The sequence below is a fragment of the Tursiops truncatus genome, chromosome 4 (assembly GCF_011762595.2).
Source record: "Tursiops truncatus isolate mTurTru1 chromosome 4, mTurTru1.mat.Y, whole genome shotgun sequence".
Taxonomy (NCBI): domain Eukaryota; kingdom Metazoa; phylum Chordata; class Mammalia; order Artiodactyla; family Delphinidae; genus Tursiops; species Tursiops truncatus.
The window spans coordinates 143,991,771-144,013,537 of record NC_047037.1 but is presented as its reverse complement, the minus strand read 5'-3'; the positions used below and the strand labels follow the sequence as shown (position 1 = coordinate 144,013,537).

At 53.3% G+C, this 21,767-nt stretch overlaps 1 protein-coding gene across 40 annotated transcripts in view; it reads right to left on the bottom strand.

The window, feature by feature from the left end:
* The window catches only part of DIP2A (disco interacting protein 2 homolog A), a 90,388-nt gene that overhangs the window by 22,705 nt on the left and 45,916 nt on the right, over positions 1-21,767 (bottom strand). For 22 of the 40 annotated variants that reach the window (XR_012331683.1, XR_012331684.1, XR_004526479.2 and 19 more), the window contains 13 exons: positions 18,280-18,390; positions 16,964-17,087; positions 16,509-16,618; positions 16,067-16,169; positions 14,649-14,713; positions 14,333-14,426; positions 13,237-13,356; positions 11,817-11,931; positions 10,307-10,446; positions 8,210-8,346; positions 7,664-7,744; positions 7,090-7,217; positions 4,552-4,666 (listed from right to left, as the gene is read on the bottom strand). Coding sequence is in view for 21 of the 40 variants with exons in the window: in XM_073804625.1 (XP_073660726.1) it covers positions 4,552-4,666; positions 7,090-7,217; positions 7,664-7,744; positions 8,210-8,346; positions 10,307-10,446; positions 11,817-11,931; positions 13,237-13,356; positions 14,333-14,426; positions 14,649-14,713; positions 16,067-16,169; positions 16,509-16,618; positions 16,964-17,087; positions 18,280-18,390 (1,443 nt within the window). In the remaining 19 variants the exon portion in view is untranslated. Of the gene's footprint in view, positions 1-4,546; positions 7,218-7,663; positions 7,745-8,209; positions 8,347-10,306; positions 10,447-11,816; positions 11,932-13,236; positions 13,357-14,332; positions 14,427-14,648; positions 14,714-16,066; positions 16,170-16,508; positions 16,619-16,963; positions 17,088-18,279; positions 18,391-21,767 lie in introns of those variants that run through there. The other 18 variants (XR_012331688.1, XR_012331689.1, XR_012331690.1 and 15 more) reach the window with 11 other exon arrangements.

Here is a 21,767-nt window from a genome sequence, read left to right as displayed (position 1 = left end):
AGGATATGAGTACTTCTGCTGGAAGTATCACCACTGCAATTTTTCGTTGTGGAGAAAGATCGGTGACTTAAGAAAAAACCCTGAGGTCTTGAGCTGGAACTAGCAGCATAAACCCATGATGCAGGTAATCTTGCAAAGCAGGCGGACATCACCTCCTACTCTGTCCACTGAAAAAAGCCAGTAACATCAAGTTCCCAGACAGTGCCCAAATTCCACTTCCCCTAGAAGGCAGCGGGGCCCCAGGAGTGTCGGGTCTAGGACACAAAATGCACCACCTCCCCAGGAATCGAGCTTCCTGTTCCCGGGTGTGGCCTCAAAGAACCCAGGAGGTGTGTCTAAAGGGCTCAAGAGCCAGTCCGAAGAGGCTCCCACTGACCACTGTCAAAAATACAACAACTATAATCCACTAGTTCATAGTGAGACGAAAAATTAAAAAAGACTCAAAAGCCTGGCCCCACCAAGTGCAATTTTTACCTTATTTTGATCCTGAGTTTAACACACATACTAAACATTAGATAACCCAGGAAATTTGAATAGTGACTAAATATTTAATTTTATATATATGTATATATATATATATATATATATATATATATGTATAAAATTATATACACAATTACATCCAAAAGAACAAAATACCTAGGAATAAATTTAACCAAGGAGGTGAAGGACACATGTACACTTAAAACTATGAGACACTGATAAAAGAAATTGAAAACGATACAAATAAATGGAAAGATATTCTGAGTTCATGGATTGGAAGAATTAATATTGTTGAAATGTCCATACTACCCAAAGCCATCTTCAGACTTAATGCAATATCAAAACACCCACGGCATTTTTCACAGAACTAGAAAATACACTAACATTTGTACGGAACCACAGAAGACCCTGAATTGTCAAAGTCATCTTAAGAAAGAAGTACAAAGCTAGAAGTATCACGCTCAGTGATTTCAAATATCATAAAGCTATAGTAATCAAAACAGTATGGTATTGGCACAAAAACACATGTAGATCAATGGAACAGAATAGAGAGCCCAGGAATAATCCCACACATATGTGGTCAGTTAACTTACAACAAAGGAGACAAGAACAGACAACAGGGAAAGAGAGCCCCCTCAATGAATGGTGTCGGGAAAACTGGACACCACACACAAAACTAATTCAAAATAGATTAAAGACTTGAATGTAAGACCTGAAACCGTAAAACTCCTAGAATAAAACATAGGCTATGGTAAACTCCTTGACATCAGTCTTGGTGATGATTTTTTTGGATTTGACACCAAAAGCGAAAGCAACAAGAGCAAAAATAAACAAGTGGGACTACATCAAACTAAAAGGTTTCTGCACAGCAAAGGAAACCGTCAACAAAATGAAAGGAACCTATTGAATGCGAGAAAATATTTGCAAATAATATATCTGATAAGGGTTAAGATCCAAAATATATAAGAAACTCATACAAATCAACAGCAAAATAAAACAAAAACAAAAATCAAATAATGCAATTAAAAAATGGGCAGAGGACCTGAATAGACATTTTTCCAAGGAAGACATATAATGGCCAACAGGTATATAAAAAGATGCTAAACATCACTAATCATCAGGAAAATGCAAATCAAAACCACAATGAGATATCACCTCACACCTGTTGGAATGGCTATTATCAAAAGGACAAGAAACAACAAGTGTTGGCGAGGATGTGGGGAAAAGGCAGCCCTCGTGCACTGCTGGTGGGAAAGTAAACTGGTGCTGCCGCTATGGAGAACAGTATGGGGGTTCCTCAAAAAACTAAAAATGGGCTTCCCTGGTGGCGCAGTGGTTGAGAGTCCGCCTGCCAATGCAGGGGACGCGGGTTCGTGCCCCGGTCAGGGAAGATCCCACATGCCGTGGAGCGGCTGGGCCCGTGAGCCATGGCCGCTGAGCCTGCGCGTCCGGAGCCTGTGCTCCGCAACGGGAGAGGCCACAACAGTGAGAGGCCCGCGTACTGCAAAAAAAAAAAAAAACAAAAAACTAAAAATGGAACTACTATATGATCCACCCATTCCACTTCTGGGTATTTATTGGAAAAAAACCAAAACTGCTGGACATCCCTGGTGGCACAGTGGTTAAGAATCTGCCTGCCAATGCAGGGGCACAGGTTCGAGCCCTGATCCGGGAAGACCCCACTGGCCACGGAGCAACTAAGCCCCTGTGCCACAACTACTGAGCCTGTGCTCTAGAGCCCGAGAGCCACAACTACTGAAGCCCATGTGCCTAGAGCCCATGCTCTGCAACCAGAGAAGCCACTGCAATGAGAAGCCCACACACCACAACAGAGAGTAGCCCCTGTTCACTGCAACTAGAGAAAGCCTGCATGCAGCAACGAAGACCCAATGCAGCCAAAAACAAATAAATAAGTGAATAAAAAAATACCAAAATGCTAACTTAAAAAAAATACATGCACCCCTCTGTTCATTGTAGTATTATTTACAATAGCCAACATACCTAAGCATCCATCAATGGACGAATGGATAAAGAAACTGTGGTACACACACACACACACACACACACACACACAGGAATATTACTCAGCCATAAAAAAGAATGAAATCTTGCCATTTGCAACAACATAGATGGACCTTCATAGTATTATGCTAAGTGAGATAAATTAGATGAAGAAAGACAAAAACATATGATCTCTTACATGTAGAATCTAAAAACAAAAACAAAAAGATGAGCTCATAGACAGAGAGAACAGATTGGTGGTTGCCAGAGGTGAGGGGTGGCGGGGTGGGAGAAATGGGTGAAGGCATCAAAAGGGAGAAACTTCCAGTTATAAGGTGATAAGTACTGGGGATGCCATGTACAGCATGGGACTGTAGTTAATAATGCTGTGCTGTGTGTTTCAAAGTTGCTAAGAGAGTAGATCTTAAAAGTGCTCACCACGAGAAAAAAATTCTGTAACTCTGTGTGTTGACGGACATTAACTAGACGTAGTGACTCTTTCACTATATATACAAAATCAAATCATTATGTGGTACACCTGAAACTAATACAGTGTTACATGTCAATTATACCTGAATAAAAATTTTATTGTTAATTTTTAAGATGTGATACTGGTACTTCTTTTTTAAAGAAAGACATACTCAAATTTACAGGTAAAATCTGTGAGTCCGGGATTTGCTTCCAAGCACTCCCGAGGGAGAAGCGGGGAGGATGGGCGGGGCACGGCTGGGGCCTTGACTGTCGGTCATTGCTGAAGCAGCGATGGACACACACGGGTTGTTACACTCTCCTTTGTATGTTTCGTATATCAGAAATATTCCATAACAAAACATTAAAAATTTTCATTAAAAATAAACGTTGTAGGGCTTCCCTGGTGGCGCAGTTGTTGAGAGTCCCCCTGCCGATGCAGGGGACGCGGGTTCGTGCCCCGGTCCGGGAGGATCCCACATGCCGCGGAGCGGCTGGGCCCGTGAGCCATGGCCGCTGAGCCTGCGCGTCTGGAGCCTGTGCTCCGCAACGGGAGAGGCCACAACAGTGAGAGGCCCGCATACAGCCAAAAAAAAAAAAACAAAAACAAAAACAAAAAAAAATAAACGTTGTAAATATTAGTAGAAAAACCGATCCTCTGAAGCTCAGAGCTCCCTGGCCTCCCTGACGCTGGACTTTGTCTGCTCTGTACAAGTGTCCTTTCTTAGGTGGCTGGGGCCGAGCACACGCCACAAAACCAACCGGAGCTGTCGGTACACCAGAGGGCTTCCCTGAAAAGCCGCCAGGACTGAAATTCACCCAAAGATTTGTACACTATTGTCCACAGTAGCCTTATTCACAATAGCCAAAAATTAACAACCCAACGTCCACCAAGGTGTGAACAGATAAGCAAAAGAACACAACTTGGCAATAAAAAGGAATGAGCCACTGATCCACACACCACGAGGAACCACACAAACGTGATGCCAAGGGAAAGAATGCCAGACCAGGAGCCCACACTGAGATTCATCTGCACGGACGTCCAGGGAGGGGGCAGGGCTCATTCCCGGCGACACAAAGCAGCCAGCGGTTCCCCGTTAGACGGGAGCGCTCTTACCTGTGGTTACCTGGGTGTGTACATTTGTCAAAACTCATCAACCTGGACACTTGAAAATGGGCTCCTTCTACATGGAAGTTACATTCAGTAAAGCTGAGTGGACACTTAGTTTGTGCTCTTTACTGAAGGCAAAGTTTACTCCCTTCCCCGCAAAAGAACTTGTTGAATCTAGTTCATTATTTAAGGATGTAAACGTGGACGTGTAGGGAAGGACAGTGCGCAGCACGCGGGTGAGGCCGAGGGCACGTGCGTGTCAAACGGGTGTCACGAGGTGGGAAGCACGCGGAGCCCCAGCCCAGGCGCGAAGGGTTCACTGGGCTATGCTTCCACCTTGCTACACGTTTGAAATTCTCAAAGCACAGCAGTGGAAACACCGATGCGTGCAAGTTTACATCTCTCACCCCGGTGGATGGCAGCTCCGCGGGGCCACCCCTCACCTTGAGGGTCAGCCCACGCTCAGCCAGTGCCCACACGCACCCCACCTGTAGCACACGGCTCATCCACTGGAAGCTGTCCTCCTCTGAGGCGTCGGGCCGCTGCTCTGCCACCAGCACGATCCGGTCATCGTGCAGCACTGTCACGGAGAACACCGCGATCCTGGGGGAGGAAGGGACAGAGATGACGGCCCGGCAAGGGGGGCCGGGACGCGGACGCCCCGTCCTGCCCAGACGGAAGCCGCAGCAGGGCTGGAGGGAGACGTTGTCCAACAGAATTTAAAGGAAGCAGCCACGAACCTCCTCCAATGTGGATGAAATAAGTTTCGATTCACAAAACAGAGAGCACGTCAGTGCACAGCAAACAACCAGGCACACGTTGTAAAGAACGTTTTCCTTAATTGCAATGTTAATCTATGTGATGTACTTCTTTATGCAGAAGCCTCTGTCGAGAAGTTCTGTTAATTATCTATTTCTTCGTCCAGGCGAAATCTTGCATCACCCATCACTCTGCTCCTGTCTGTGGCTGACGGCAGTGGTCTTCTGTCTCACGTCTGATCGAAGAAGTTCGACATGTTCTCCTTTTCTCTGTGCTGCCTTTTTCTTCCTTTGGACTTTGAGTGGATTCTCTTTTTCTTTATGAGACAAGCATCTGTCTCCCCATCACGCCCATCCTGCTGGCACGGCTGCCAAGCTAGCTCTGGGCCCTCACTGACCTACCTTCTCAGGCTTGCTCCTTTGGCCGCTACGCACAGGCACACACACACGCACACGTGCACCCACTCTCTTTAATGCAACAAACTTTACCCAGTATTAACATTTCCTTACTTTCACACATCTTGTTTCTCTTAGTACCTCACCCAGAAGTGTTTTCACAAACATGGTCTTTTTGTGACAAAACTTCTGAACCTTACGTACCCAAGAATACTTTTACTGCAACTGCACAATTAAGTGACATCTTGGGATGAATATAAAATCTAGGTTAAAAGTTCCTCTAGGGCTTCCCTGGTGGCGCAGTGGTTGAGAGTCCGCCTGCCAATGCAGGGGACACAGGCTCGTGCCCCGGTCCGGGAAGATACCACATGCCTCAGAGCGGCTGGGCCCGTGAGCCATGGCCGCTGAACCTGCGCGTCCGGAGCCTGTGCTCCACAACAGGAGAGGAGGCCACAACGGTGAGAGGCCCGCGTACGGCAAAAAAAAAAAAAAAAAAAGGTTCCTCTGAAAAACTTAAAACGTTACTGCACTGTCATCCTCTGGCTCCAGCCCCTCTGCCGGGGAGTCTGACGCATGCTGGCTGGAGGCCCACCCCACGGGCCCCCTTCCTCAGGGTCCAGACACGCATCCCCCACCGAGTCTGCTCTCAGGATGCCAGCCCTTCTTGCTCCGCTTCCCTCTTAATTTTTCTTTTAAACTTTCTATTTCTTGACTTCTGGAGAAATTTCTTTATCTGGCTTTCCAGCTTATCAGCTCACTCTACAGCCGCCTCTGCCCTACATTTACTCCATCTGCTAAACACTGTCCTGTCGGGACGCCGTGACCGCGTCCAGTGCACAGCTCCTCCCTGGTGGACGCAGGTAGGCCACCTCTCCATCCGCCAGTGCGACCACCCTGCACCCCCCGCTAGTCGCTGGGCCGGCTTCACCTCCAGGTGCCATCAGGTGTCGGTGGCCACGCGAGGCTCCCTAACGCACCCAGGAGCAGGCGTGGGCTACCCCGGAGTCCGCTCGGTGGACACTTGCACTGACGGTGTCTCCGGTTTCTGCTGTGAGTCCTGTGCGCCCCGGCTCCTGGCTGCACGCACCCACCAGGCCTGCCCGCCCTGCTGGTTTCTCCCGAGTGCTTATTCGCGGCCGTCATCCTGACCCGGAGAAGGGCCGGCAGACCATGCTCACCTACCACTGGCAGAATTCCCTGATCGTTTCTTTAAGGTATATTCAAAGGACGGCTCCAGCCAGGCTTATAGGCACCTTAGCTTGAGTAACGAAAGCACTACCTTGAGAAGAATACAGTGAAGGAGTGCAGTGGCTGAGTGGACCAACTAGGAGAAGGGGCTGCCTCCTCCAGGACAAAGAGAGCTCAGAGCTGGACAAGCTGGACAGGGTGCCCCCTCCCCGCCCCAGCCGCCCGGGGCCCGGGCCAGGGGCCCCCTTACGTGCTCTATGGACATGAGAATCTGTAAAGTGACTGCCTAACACATTCAGAGAAGGCGAACTGACTCTATTCCAGGAGACAACAGCCTCGGGTGATTTCAGGCAAAAGGGTGCCCTCCGCTCCAGCCCGCACTCCCGAGGCTCTCCGGCAGCTGCCCAGGTGCCCTCGCCCTCACGCGCACTGTGCTCCGTGCCCAGGTCGAGGTCTGGATCTCACCCTCTAAGGAACCATGAGCTCTGTGTGCGGTGAGGACTCCAACTCTGGCATCCTCGCTGCAAATGTCATCCTGTTCTTTGTGAAGTTCCTCTGATGAACAGGAATTTTTAGGTTTTGTGTATTCAAATCACCAGGCTTTCCTTCCACTGCAGGAGACCTCTCGAAGGTTAGCTAGAGAAGGAACCTAAAGGCATGGCAAGGGGACCCGCAGCGCATCACCTGCCTCTGTAGACAAACTTCATGGGCTCCACGGCCAGTGCGGTGGCCACGATGTCGTCCGCGTTGTGTCTGCGGACCCCCACCACCATCAGCCCGTCCAGCTTGCCCACGACGAAGACCAGGTTATCCTGAAGGCAAGGACGCTGGTCGGGCCCCGGACACGTGGGCAGGCCCTGTGGCTCAGGCCCTGCTACAGAGACCTGACAGCTCGGAGACCAAGTAACTCACAGACAGGGCCAGCGGGCCCCCTGCCCACGGTGACAGGGAGACCCAGGCAGGGGCCACCAGGGGTGAAGAGGCCCTAAGCCTGGCAGGCTTTCGGGGCGGGGCGAGGGAGCACCCAGGGCAGGCATCAGCACCGGAAAGGTCAGAGATGGGAATGCAGCTGAGGGTGAAGTCTGTTAAGGACTTGATGCTCCTGCGCTACAGACAGGGCTCCCCAGCTTGGCCCCAGTGACGTTCTGGAGGCCGGGACTCTGTTGGGGGGGTCCTGTGCACAGGGGATGCAGAGCAGCACCCCTCCCCAGCTCTGAGCCCATCTGCAGGCCCAGGGCTGCCAGCGGGACATACTCACAGGCCCGATGAAGCCCAGCAGCCCCGTCCTGGTGAAAGGTCTGTCGGAGACGGGCGTGCCCCCTGCCGTGACTGGGACAGTCTGCACAGAGTGGGGAGGACAAGGTTAGGCGTGGTCCACAGGGACCAAGCGAGCGGCAGGCAGGTGAGAGAGAGGGCCAGGCATGCGCTGCCCGTGCCGGGTGTGGCTCCTCAGACGGGCATCACCGCGTCTCCCTGGAGGGGAAGGGGCTCCCACCAGGGCCAGAGTCCCTGCCGTCTGGTGAGACCCCCTTCAGGCTCCTGGCCTCCACGGCCCGTGCTCCCCCTCCCGGCCTGTCCCGTCCCGGCCCGGGGTCTGGGGGGCACTCGCTGGACTCTCCTGACGACCCCACGGCTCCGGTCCAGAGGCCAGCTTCCCTGGGCCAACCTGGATCCGTTAGCGCCACGAGGTGCCCACGCAGGGCTGGCCTGACAGAGCGGGCACTGCCGAGAGCCGCACTGTCCCCTCCCACCCCTCCGCAGCTGCGGACTCGACCTCTGCACAAAGTAGGGACCAGGCACGGACCTCAAAGATGTTCTTTGTGATCCCGAGCAGCCCATAGTATGCTGTCGCCGTCGCGCTGGAGTTGACGCAGATTTCTCCAACTTCATCGGTTTTACAGAGGTAAGGGGTCCCCTCCACCTTCACAACACACACGTTAGCTAAAGAGAGAAAACAACCCTCAAGGGCACGAACAAAGAGGACACTGAGATGGGCCATCCCCAGAGACCCGCGGGCTTGGCCTCTGCAGGGTGGACACGAACAGTTCGTGTGCTCCAGGCTTGGACACTCACACCCCTCTGGCCACAAGCCTGCGTGTTCCACACGCGGTGCCTGAAGGTGACAGAAATGCTCCCAGTCACGTGGGTTCTGTCGTCCCCCCCGGCACCGCCCTCCTGAACCCGCAGGAGATGGGCGGTGCCACCCGCTCAGACCTTTGCCTTTCGGGCTGGCTCCCACACCAGGCCTGACGACCCCCCCCCCGAGCGTGGGCCCCTCCCGCGGCCCCATGACCCCCTTCTGTCTTCACCAAGCAGCATGCCCGCCGATGCGGCCGCCTGTGGCCCAGAGCCTCAGGAGGGCAGGCAGCGGAGGGTGGCGCTGCTGCGTGTGCGTTTCCCCCCAGATCCGCGCACTCGCCTGCATTCTAATGCAAGAGACCCTGCCCACGCCACAACCAGACCAAAAGGGACAACCCCGGCGTGCCGTGCTAACACAACCCCGGGGCTGACACAGAGAAGGCTGCGCATCTGCCGAAAACAAGACCCCCCAGGTCCTCACTGACTCAGACCTGCAACAATCCCGGCAACAGACACACACACACCCGAGGGAGCGTGTGCACGCATGCGCACACACCCCCCCCAGGGGAGCACGTGCACACACACACCACACACACCCCTGAGGGAGCACACACGTGCCTGAGGGAGTGTGTGCACACACACAGAACCTGGTCCAAGTTTAAGAATAAAACGAGAGTCCTTATACTTTCAATCAAAAGAATCACCTATTACAATATTTCACCATCTTTTAAAGAATTACTGTGCTCGCCACGTAACAACTAAAAATCAGAAAGACCCTGCTCTTTACCCCTCATAAAATGTTTATGCTGGAGTTCCTGCCTCTACAGAACCGCTGAGTCCTTATTTTTGGTAGACTTATGCAAGGAAAAAACACAACTCACGCTTCTAAGAAAGTGGAACTAGAAACAAACTCAAACGGCCCGCCTTGTTCTACGTGTCCGACCTCTGGCACACGCACAGGCCCAGACCGCGGCCCGTGGCCCTCCCACTGGTTCCCAGCCTGTCCCCCGAGCGTGGGCGGCTCACGCCCCGCCCACGCAGGCCCTGTACCCCGGAGAGCAGCAGACGGGGCGACTGGCGCAGAGATGGGGCCGCTCTCCGGAGGTGCCCAGGTGGGTTGGCAGCTGCCCGGAGCCCAGGAGGGCCAGCACGGGGAGGAGGGGAGCTGGAGCAGCCACGGGGTCACTGCGGTGAGGGGCGCTCCCCATCTCAGTGCCGCAGGGCCTCCCGGGCCCGGCTCTGCTCTCAACTCTCCCCCATGACCCTGCGCAGGGTCCCGCGTGTGCTCGCGCCTGCGGGGGAGCTTCAGGGCACAGCGCCGTCACCTTCCTGTGCTCGCCGGCTGCCACGGCGGCACAGACACCCCGCGACGCATGCGTCATCTGGGCCCGGGGCCTTTCTGGGAGCACAGGGATCCCTGGGAACCTTCAGGGCCACGCTGCTCCCCTAACAGGCCCTTGTCAGGATGTAGAGACAGTCTCATCACCGGGTTACCTGCAGACGTCCAGGGGTCTGAGATTGACGCCTGGCCTCGAGAGAGGCGTGACGACTGCCTGGTGCGCAGTGAGCACCCAGAACCCGAGCTCTGGCACCACTTCCCCAACGGTGGGGAACCAGAGTCCGGTTCACAGGCCATAGACACACCTCGTATTTCAGCACAACTTTAACTTGATACAAAGGGAGGCAAAAAGCAAAAAATATGTTACTAATTAAAATCCCAATTCACATGGGGAATCACCTGAAGCCCTCTGGTGCTCGCGTGCTCCAGAGCCTTTGCTGCCACCCGGCCGCAGGACAAGACCATCCCCAGCTGTGACCTCACCTCCAGGCATCACCTGACCGACGTCCTGAACCGTCAGGACCGAGAGCTTCTCTTCCGCGTCCAGTCTGATCACCCCGTGACTGAGGCAGCTCATCGACAGCACAGCTCTTCTTGGAGGAGGGCCCCCCAGGTCAGGCGGCCTGGAAACAAAACTGATTAACTGACAAGGGAAAAGAGCCCGTGGGCGTAGGACCACGGCCCCCTGCCGACAGGACAATGAGCAGCCAGGTGCCCGTCTGCGCCGGCTGTGGGGACGTTGGCTGCAGGACCTTGGGGGGCAGCATGTACCTCCACAGGTCTGCACGACGCCCCACCCCACGCACTCCTCTGCAGGGGGGCCCTGTGGGCCGCAAGGACGCTTCCACCAGGCCGTCCTGGGACATCCCCCGGAGCCCCGAGCAGCAGGTGAGCAGAGCGACACGCCTCCTGGGAGCAAGCCTGCGAGCACCAAAGCCAGGGGAAGGAGCCTGGGACCGCACGCACGAACAACGAAGCGCCGGCCGCTCCCCAGCCCGTGCCAGCCCGAGACCATCAAACTACCGGCAGAACTGCCCTGAGCAGCCCTTCCCAACTCCTGACCGTGGGAAGCAGGAGAGGGAGGAAAGTGACTGCTGCTGTTTGCGACGCCAAGTTTGGGCCTGATTAGTTTCGCAGCAGCAGGAACCAGGATGCTGAGAAACAAATGTCATATCTTCTCCAGCGGGAAAACACTACTCTGCTGAGCACAAGAAATCACCATAGAACAAAGGAACGAAGAGCACCTTATGGTCTGTAAAGAATAAAGACGTTGTTTTCAATGCTAATTATTACTAAAATTTTACCATCACTTACACCACTATTTATAAATACACAGACGTAACACAAGACCACAGCTGAGGCTAATTTGAGTTGAGGGTGGAAAATTAACACTAAGTCACCCTCAGCTGCAAGGACGCTGCCCTCTACCCGAGGATGGCGCTCAGGGCAGCGTGGACGACGTGGGCAGGAAGGTGAGCCGAGGGGCACACCTGCGGAGGCCTGCGGAGCGACATGGATGAGCCCAGAGACAATGCAGCCTGGGGGCGGTGGGGCTGGGGGCACCACTGGGAGGTCAAGGGTCCCACAGGCACAGACCCCCGTCCACAGCTGATGCGCACTGGCCGCCGGCCACCCTGCCCCGGAATAGGGGCGAGTCCTGGCTGCAGTGTTTACTGCGGGACACAAGGCCTTCCTGATCGGAGGAACGCTCGGGAAAACCAGCCCGCGTGCTGCAAGAATCCAGAGGTCGCGACCCAGGGAGCCGCTATCGAACTTGCGCCACAAACCAGGCCGGTGTGGGACGTGCGGCCAACACAGGCTGCTGGATGTGGCACCTGGGGCTGCCCCATTACAGCACCAACACACCTGGGAAACGGGCCCAGGGCCAGTCGCTGCTCTCGATTTCTCCTGCTCAGGAACAGATCAACCAAATCTGCTACCACAGGTAATTCGGCTGAACGAGGAAGAACTAAGCGTCTACAGCATGGTCTACCTGCGGATGGCCACCGTGAGCGCCTCCGGGGAACTGGCGCAGGGACAGATCACCTCCGGCCTCAGCCCTCTGGCCTGGAAGACGTTGAGGAACGCGTCACAGGAGGATATGGACCCTGCGTGAGACAGAGTGGACACAAGAGCTGAGTGCAAGGCCGACGGGCACGCGGCGTGGGGGACGCCCGGCGCTGGGCCTGGAGGCTGCACCCCTTCACCTCACAGTCAAAGTCTCATGGGGAGGGGGTGGGGCTCTTTCCATGAAAAACAGGGCGCGTTCTCAAATCACCAGCAAACAAGCAGCCAACTCGCAGCCCCGCATTGTCTCTGAGGTCTAACCCACGGTCTCACCCGCCTCCTGGCAGCTCTGCCAAGGGGGAGGTGACCCAGGGCACTAATGGAGCCGCAGCCGAACCTTCCACCGCTTGAGGCCCCGGCCACGTGCGCGCCCTCTCCTGGGCGTGCCTTGGAGCTGCAGCTTCTGCCAAGCGGCCCTGCCGTGCCTCTCCTGTGGGCACAGCCTAGCTCTCTGTCCCTGCTTCTCCGCCAGTGTCACCGGGCCACGAAAACTCAGCTCCTAGGAGGCTGGGTGCTGCCCGCTCAGGGCCTGAGTCAGCACAGCCCTGCACCCACTGGGGCCCCAGGGCTGCACCATGACCTGCACCCTCTCTCTGCACAGCGAGGCTCCAGGGAAGGAGGGGACCTGGTCATGGGTCCTTGTGTCCAGCAGAGGACACACAAGACCGTCCAGAGGGCTCGGAGCTACAGGGAAGTGACGGGCACTCGGAGTGGTGGGATCTGGGGTCTGGGGGGCAGCATCCCCGGGACGGGCTCCTGGTGGCTCGACGGGTGCACCGCAGTGGAGGCTCGGAGAAGCCGGCAGCTCCTGGTGCTTTGGAGGCAGGACGGCGGGGCCCTCGGGGTTCGGGGTGGGTGGAGGGAACGAGAGGCTTTGGGGTGCTAGAATGTAGGGTGCCCTCCCGAGTGTCGGGGCCACAGCTGGACAGGGTATTAGATGAAAGGCAGCCTCTGGTCCAGGGCGGATTCAGTGCACGAACAGTGACACACAGGTGTTAAAGCAGTGAAAAAACTCCCCGGGAGGACACAGGGCGGCCGGGAACGCGCAGCGGCCACGCCAGTGCAGTGGGGCACAGGCCACAGGCTGGGAGCCTGAACCGGGCTCTGGCTGTATCTACACTCTGGTCAGACCCGCTCAGGCACGGACCTCCCGTCCACTGTGTCAAAACCACTTTAAACGGAGAGGCCTGACAAACACGTCTGAGACGCACCTGTGAGTCACCACGAGACCCCGAGTCACAGAGCAGGAGACGCACCCATGTCCACGGGGCACCCAACACGTTCCGGCTCAGCCCTGAGCCCCGGCAGCTGGCCCGCGGGGGCGGGGGTGGGCAGGCGGTACTCACACGGGTTCGCACCGTCGGCCACGACCAGCAGGCGCAGGGAGCTGAGGCTGACGTCCCTCTGACCTCGCTGCGCCAAGAGGGACCAGTGCATGTCGCGGGACTTCACCAGCGCGGCCCGGGCTGCGGGGGGGCGGGGACGCGCCTGCGTCAGGGGCGCGTGCACACAGAGCAGGCCTCGTGCTCCCTGCCGCCCGGCCTCCCCGCCCAGCCTACCTAGAAATCAACTCGCTCGTTCGCAACTGATTCTCTCTCGGAGCCTCTCTGCTCTCCCCACACCGGCCCCTCCCTCTCGAGCTGCCCCTCCCACAGCCGTGAGGCTGGGCCTGCCCTGTGCTGGGGGGCCCGGGGACGTGGGGCTGCGGGGAGGCCCCCGATGTGAACAGACGGGCTGGGCCTCATTCCCGGCCCTGCTCTCACCAGCAGAGGCACCCGCCAAACGCCCCACCAGACTTTGGTTCTCCTCCATTAGACAGGGTAAACAGAGACAGCGCCCAACACGCCGCAGAGCACGGCCCATGTCCACATCGGTAACTGGCACCATCATCGGTGCAGTCGGCAAGCACACGGCCACCCGGGACAAGTCAGTGCGAAGAAAGCCCGAGTCCCCCTCAGGGGTGACTACAGGTGCCCCGGAGCTCCGCCGAAGCAGAGCCAGAGGGACGCTCAGACCACGCAGGTGTGGCCGTGCTGGGGAAGCACCGGCTGACCACAGGTGGACAGCAGGGCAGGCTGGGCCCCACGGGCAGCCCCCTCACTCTGGGTCATAAGCCGCTTTGAGTAAACAGCTTTGCTACTGGTAGCTTGAAGAGCCCTAACTTCAAATCAAAACCACCTCAAGAACTAAGAATTAGGAGCATTTCTGTGAGGGAATAAAGTTAGGAGTCTACGGCCCTTGCAGAGAAGAGCTGTCCTCCACGACCCCCCAGCTCCCCAGCGCTGGCAACTCAGACCCACCACAGCTGTAGGGGAGCCTGGCCCCAGCCCACACACGCCTGCGGTTCTGCATGCTGCTTTATTTTTTCTTAATCGCCAAAGATGAATTCAAAGAGACTTCTCTAATGAAGGATGAATGGAGAGATGGTGCTATTTCCGTTACCTTTATACGCACACACTTTCTGAATCCAGGAGAGTGGGTTCGCCTTCATCAGCGCGTATGGGATGCTGACCACATGCATCCTGTTCATGACACTCTGCAAAGAGACGAGCGGTCGGGGCTGGGCACGAGCCCCGCCAGGAAAGGCACAGAGAGCATCAGAGCTCTGCTCACAGGACAGCTCAGTCCAGAGACACCGTTCACACCAACACGACTAAGGGTTACTCCATCAGCTATGATAGGGTTTGGTGTCACCCATGGACGTGAAACGTTAGCAACCCTCCCTCCAACAGTCAGGTCGTTTAGACACAGCACTCACTGTTAACACTCCATGCCACAGGCCGGCATCCCTTTTGAAATCCAGCACATTTGTTAATGTTTCAGCTGAAAGAGGACAAAGATGGTTAAACCACGTGTTTAACCATGACTTGTGGGGAGTGACCCTCCTCACAAGTCATGTGCATTTTCAGAGAAACCCTGAGATGATTACATCATCAACATATAAGAGTTGTAGGAAAGATACACAGCGCTCCCAAATGCCATGCACCAATCAATCAATAATCTTGGTTATCAAGTTACTTGGTTATTCAAATTACTGGAAAAACATAAAAGTAGAAGGTCATACAACTGTGGATTAAAACGGAGAATCTGCTGATCACTAATCTGGAAACACAGGGAGCAGAATACACTCCAGAGGCTGCAGGCTTGGATGTGGAGATGAAGGACCGTGGCAGGTCTCTCACCTCTCAACCCTACGCCCGCACACCCCCACTTCTCACGTCATCCTGCAGCCCCGGGAAATGTCACAGGCGCCCCGTGTCACTTCCCTTCAGAGATGTTCCTTCCCTCCTGCCCACTCTCTCTCCCAGAGGCTGTGCCGCGCGTGCTGTAGGGCGCAGCGGTAGCTGGGGTCCCAGGGCCGCTTCCAGCACAGCCCTGAGCTCAGAGCTCAGGCAGAGGGCAGAGCCTGGGGCTGCCAGGCGCACCCACAGGAGGAACACCCAACAGTGAACAGGAAGCTTGGTTTGTGTGCCAGGAAATGCTGCTGCGTTCTGCTAAGAATACTGTACACACGCTCCCTTGTTGGCTAAAGAGCCCACGTTAGGGGTGATACATGTATGGTTAGCACTGGATCTGAAGCAAAAGAAAACCGGGGGACCTGATTTGACAGAATTAAAAAAACTACGCAGGCCCTCGAACACACCTAAAATCCTTTTCCAAATGTCCACCGAAGTCTTGCCCGGTGCCCTCAGCTAGCCCTTGCTTCTAAACACTGATATTTCAGATTTTACACATACCACTCAATTTACTTCCTAGTTTTGTTCAATTCCAGTATTTTAGTGGAAAGAAGTAAAGTTCTCTACGTTACATAGCTGATATTTCACAGTGAAGAGGGAGCTGCCGGTACATTGCCAAGAGACAAGCCCTGACCACAAATATTCCACTGGTACCTCCGAGTGTGTGACAGCTTAGGCCAAAGCCAGCCACAGAAAACAGTACGAAAAAGTGCGCCCCGATAAGAAAATGCAAAATGCGCTGCCCCTCAGCTCACTGGGCACAGACCAATGGGTAGTGAGTGGGTTTCACGCTCTGTAACGCCAATGTCCAAACTCCACCTGTCCAGGAGAGCAGAGGCCCCGAGCTCGCGAGCCGCATGACCTGGATTAAACAGCAGATGCTACGCGGACAGTGTCCAGGTGCCTTGCGCCCGGCTGGAGAGCCGCCCCACACCCTCACCTTCTGAGTAGCCGCATGCCTGGGTCAGAGCGTGGCACTGTGCCAGCAGGGATGCGTGGGACACCGCGACCCCCACAGTGCTGCCTTCTTTGCTGGTTTTATACTGAAAGATTTCAAAAGCACAAGCTCGTTAGGCGATGTCTCTGGAGGCCGTCCCCCTTCACCAACCATCGGTTCAGCTGGAGCGCACTTCACGCCCAGGCCCTCGAGGTGACACCCTCGGCTGAAGTCGGGTCACCCTGGGCAGGTACCGAGGGCGACAGGGCACGCAGGCTGGTCCCCAGGGGAGGATCTCAGTGAGTTCCCACAAGACACCTCATCTTTCTGGGGTGAAGGCAAAGCACAGAAGCTGTTGCCTGTGATCTAAGCAGCAGCAGCTACACTCGGGGAACAAGCCCTGAACACGGGGGTCTGTTTCAGCCTCGCCAGGTGAGGTGGCTACCTCGATGTAGGCGGTCCCGGCCCCCGCGTCCTGCGCCGATGGGTGCCAATCCTTGGGGGGCTTAGTCAGGTGCTTCCCGTCTATCACCAGCCAGGTGAGGGGGGGCCAACCTGTGAGGGTGCAGACAGGGACACGGCAGAGGCGAGGGTCAGGAGTCTTTGCTCCCCGCAACGGCGCCTCTGCCGCCCAACATGCAGCCCGAGCTGCTGACAGCTGAGGAGCCTCGCCTCACTGAACCTTTATGAACTTATGTCTGACGGCCAGTGGCCCCCAGGCTGGACAGCACAGGTCGAGAGCCTGACCCAGGCGAGGAGCAAGATTCCCCAAGGCCTAGAACACAGCCTCGCTTTTCCTGAAGGCCCTTCCGTCTCTGTAACGGTCACTGACAGGAAAGGACGCCCGAGGGCCCGGTTTGGCAGAGAACTGGGCCGCATGCTGCCCGCCCACAGGCCCACCTTTGAAGGCCGCCACCTCTCCCGTCTGGGCCTTGGGCAGGCCTTTCTGACAAGCGTCCGTGGTCAGGGCCAGGGCGACGCCACAGCTGCCCAGCAGAAACCCGACCTGCTGGCTGCCAGCGTCCTGCAGAAACAGAGAAGGCAGAGGTGCTCAGCTCACACAGAGCAGAACTCCTTCTCTCAGCCCGTGGAAAATTAGGACAATTCAGCCCTGTGTAGGTATATACTACAGGTATATACTATGTTTTCATCCAAATAAAATACAATTGTTTTTAAATTTGAAAGATATATTTTCTGCCATGACATATAAAGTTCTGGGTAATGGGCTAATTTCTCAAACTTTTTTCTTGCAAATGACATTTAATACCGTTTTAATAAACTCCAAACATAACAGCATTGAAATTTACACTTGATTTGTGTTTGAAATTTACTGATTAATATGGGCAGGCCTGACCTTTAGCAATCTTAATTATTTCCACACAGAATATATCCTTCAGTAGAGTTTTATCATTTTCTTCTTATAAATTTTACAAACTCTAGTTTTACCCTAAGAATCCTGGTATTCAAATATCTGTTCATCACATATTATCCTTCGGGATATACTGCTTTTATTCACAAGCTTCACCTTTGGGATTCTTGAATATTTCTTGCTGATAATGTTCATGTGAACAACTGCCTGAACACTGGGATACCATAGAAAACTATGATTTTCTAAAATACATGCGGAATCTACTCCTAAAATGATCTATTCTTCAATAATCAGATTACCGGTATTTATACCTAAAATGTAATAGCTACCCAGAACACCAGCAACCCGCCCCCTGCCCCGGCCAGAAGTCATCTGTCAGCGATGAAAGCTGCTCGCTGTTATGGAAGTGAACAGAAACGCAAGAGAATGTCATACGTTTAAAACTATCACTTACAAGTGAGCTAAAAGACATCTCTGGAATGATTTACTTATCCCCAAGAAATGAAAGTTATTATCAGTAAACACACCATTTTGAGAAATGATTTAACGAAACCTCATCAAATCCCAACTTCTATGCATTGGAGGAGAAAATGTTAGTTTCTGTTGGGAAATTCAAGCAAGTGATACTGGCCCCACCAACAGCTGTTCCAGTGCTCTTGTCACCAGCGAGATACATAAAAGGAGCGTCTGGAGATGAAGCTGCTCTAATCTCTCTGAGACCCGCCGGCCTGTCCCCCGGCTCCAGACGGCACCTGGAGTGAGGAGACTAAGGCCTGCGAAGGGACGCGTGGACTTCAGGATGCAGCCTCAGAGACCGTGAACCTGGGGCCTGCACCGCGCTTGCTACCTTTCTTGTTAGTGGCACTTCGATGGGGACAGGAACCAGCTCTGCCAGGAGACACCCATAGAACGCAACAGTGAACATGACAGGGTCGCTATTAGGAAACACCAGTGCCACCTACGAGAGTACAAAGGAAAACCGTGAAATCCACTGGTGAATAATTCAGTCATCTGAATGCCTGCTGCTGAGACAGAAAACGTTACTTTGAGTGCTAACCCCTTGGTCCTTAAATGTCTGCAGCCATGTAACTTCTAATACACAGTCTTTAGGTTACGGTCTTTACCTCGCATGCGACAAAATAATGTTAAACTCCTGGGGCTAGAGGCAAGCGCAGCTGGGTCTGCCCGTGGGGTCTAGGTTCAGCTCCGTCCACTCTGACCATCTGGGCAGCAGCGACTCAGGGAAGGACGCGATGGACCATCACCCACCATCAAGTAGCCCAGGTGAAAAACAACTGGACATGAGGAGGGAACCAGGAATCAAAGTCTATCAAAAGGTCTTCCAAAAGAAAAAATCCTGACACCAACGTTTTACTTGGACAGACCTTCGCTCAAGACCAAAACATTAACAGAGGAGGGTGGTGGGCAGAGAACTCAGCAAGACCCCTACAGCTGCCCTCTCAGAGTCTCCAGGGGGGGCCCACTTCCTGCTCCCACCTGGTCATCATGCTGCCACTGTTTAAATTACATATTCTATTACATTTACCTTACATTTTTATTTTTATGAAAAAGTTTTAAAACACAGAATCAAAATGACGAAAAGTACTAACGAAAAGCAACACCCATATCACCCTTCCCCACTCCCCAAGACAGCCACTTTTAACATGCTTTATATCCTCTTTTTGCCAACCGCTCTTATCTTTTTCGATACTATGCTCACACTGCTGTGTCTTACGTGTGAAGGTATTTGGACATGTGTTTTATTTCCTGTTACTGTAGACAAACACTGAGCCCTCTTCATTCCCCACCTTTCTCTTCTCCCATCATCCCAATTTCCATTTCTTATAATGTCTGGTTAAGTTAAAAGCTATTTATGGGATGAGGTTTTTCTAAGTCCCAAATATTGTAATAATAGTGTGCTTGAAACCTACATGATAAGTCAGAATAGTATTTGAGGGGACCGTTAACACAGGGCCTTCGAGGGCTTTGGTTAATTAATAACCCTCTACTTCATAAGACAAAATTTAAGCTGTATCTGTATAAAAATTCTGTACTTGAGGACTGGAAATCAAGTTTCTAATAAGTTTGTTGAAAACGGCAAAGATCTCCTTTGAAAGTTGGTGTTAATAGCATTTGTCCCACGATTAAGAACTGTGACCTTTAGCCTAGAGACTGGATGTCTGGTAGAACATACATGTCCTTAGAGAATCTGTTATAAAGGTTGTGTTTGTTCACTTATATGAAGTATATTATCACAGGAGGATGAACTTGCCATTCATTTCCAATAACTAAATCAATCGCTAACTGTGATTTCATCAATCCTTTATAATTAACCCAATTACATGGATTCACTTGCAAGTCAACGAAGTATCTGGAAGTCCTTGTCCTTGCAAGAACTTGCTTCAAGAGAAAGAAATTTGTGATTCTTAGAATCATTTTAAAGCACAACGTAAGTCAGGGGTTCCGACAGATTTGTTCTAAAGCGCCAGGTGTCATAAGGAATCATTCCTGTACTGTTTACGTTTCTACAGCCAAGCGTGCCCCTTCTCTCTGGTGGTGACAGCCACTGCCTCTTTCACCGGCTTCCCTTCCTCTGTGTGCACCGGCCACCTTGCTCGGAAATGCCCCGCTGGGTGTGTCAAACCTGTCAATAGTATTTCTAAATAGCCAACCAGTCAGGTAAGCTCCTGGGTTTCACCAGCTGCTGACCAGCCTGCCCACCTGGGGCCTCGCCCTTCTGGTCCTGTCCGGCTGCTCCTCGCCCGCAGCTCGCAGTCACCCTGGGCCACCCTGGTGGCTCTCCTGTTTGGACCACTCACTCGTATGCGGGAGCGCTCCCTCTGTGAGCTTCCCAAGAAAGAGCCCAGTCTTCTGAGTCCTGCCTGTCTGAGAATGGTGCCCCACCCTCACATCCGTCGACTGCCCAGGAAGACCGCACTCTCTCTGGGCTTCCGAAGCACAGCTGTCTCCCCTAGTGCCACACTGAGAAACTGAGGCCCCCTGGGGTTGCCGGCCTCTGTGCACAGCCCACTTTCCCCAGGAGGCCGCGAGGTTCCTGCACCCTGCCCTACGCAGCACTGGGATAAGCGCCTCGGTGGGGGTCCCCGCACCGCCTGCCGGTCCTTCACCCCCCCCCCGCCCTCCGCTCCGGGGTATAGTCTTGCATCATCATTAGCATTAAAAACTTTCTACTCTCTGTTCCCCCTTCTCTTTCTGGAAGTCCTATTAGTCAGATGTCGGCCTTCTTGATCAAGTCTAATCTGCACCGTTTTTCCTTCCTACTTTCCATCTCGGTCTCCCCCACTAGCATCTTCTTGTTGATTTATGGAGCAATATCTTCACCTCAGATCTCCAGGGATATTAAGACTAATTTAAAAAAAAAAACAACTGTCTTCCGTATCTAGCTTTCCTCCAAGTAGGTCTGCTTCCTCTTCCTCCCTCCCTCCCCCCACTTTCCCCTTTTCTTTTTTTTCCCCATTTTTTGCCCTTTGGTTGTGCTCTTTCACATTGAAGTTTCGTGGTCCATAAATGTCCTTGGCTACTGGTCCACATTAAAGACTGAGGCACTCGAGAGCAGTCTGAAACCCCACACCATCCTGTCAACCTGCAGCTTCCCTGCTGGGTGACCTGACCTCAGGCAACCTTTCTCACTGGGGATTTCACGGCTGAGTATGCTGGCTTTCACCATGCTGGACCTCCCGCTACACCAGGGTTCCCCAAGTCTGGCTCAGTTTGCCTAGAGCAGTGCTGTGTAGCAGAACTTCCCACAATGGTGGAATCGTTTTCTCTCCGAGCTATCAAATATGGTAGTTAGTTGTCAGCCACACGCAGTGACTGAACCCTGGAAATGGGGCTCGTGCAACTAAGGAACTAAAACTCTAATTTCTTTTAATTTGGGTTAATTTAAACAGCCCCCTGTGGCTATTGCCAACCGTGCTGGGCAGTGCAGGACGAGGAACTGAGCCCCAAGCCTCCTCTGAGTTCTGTTCTGGCCACATGGAAGAGGGAAGGAGATGAATATAAAACACACAGAGCTTCAAAGTAAGGTCAAAGTTTCTTCACAAAACTTTAGCTTTGGAAATGTAGCACTGATTAATATCTGACATTAATATTTTTATTAAAATCAACACATATGAAGTCAAAGAGAAAAGAGGTTTAAGAATCAGGAAAGGGGCAATAAGGGAGAATAAAAGGAACGATCATTTTACCTACATCAACACAAACTTTTTCCACATTTAGTATTTTTTCATTGCTGACTTAAATCCCTTGTATTAATGCTGTAAATCTGAACAACTGAGAGCACACTGATGTCAATGAAACAGATTTTTAGTCTCC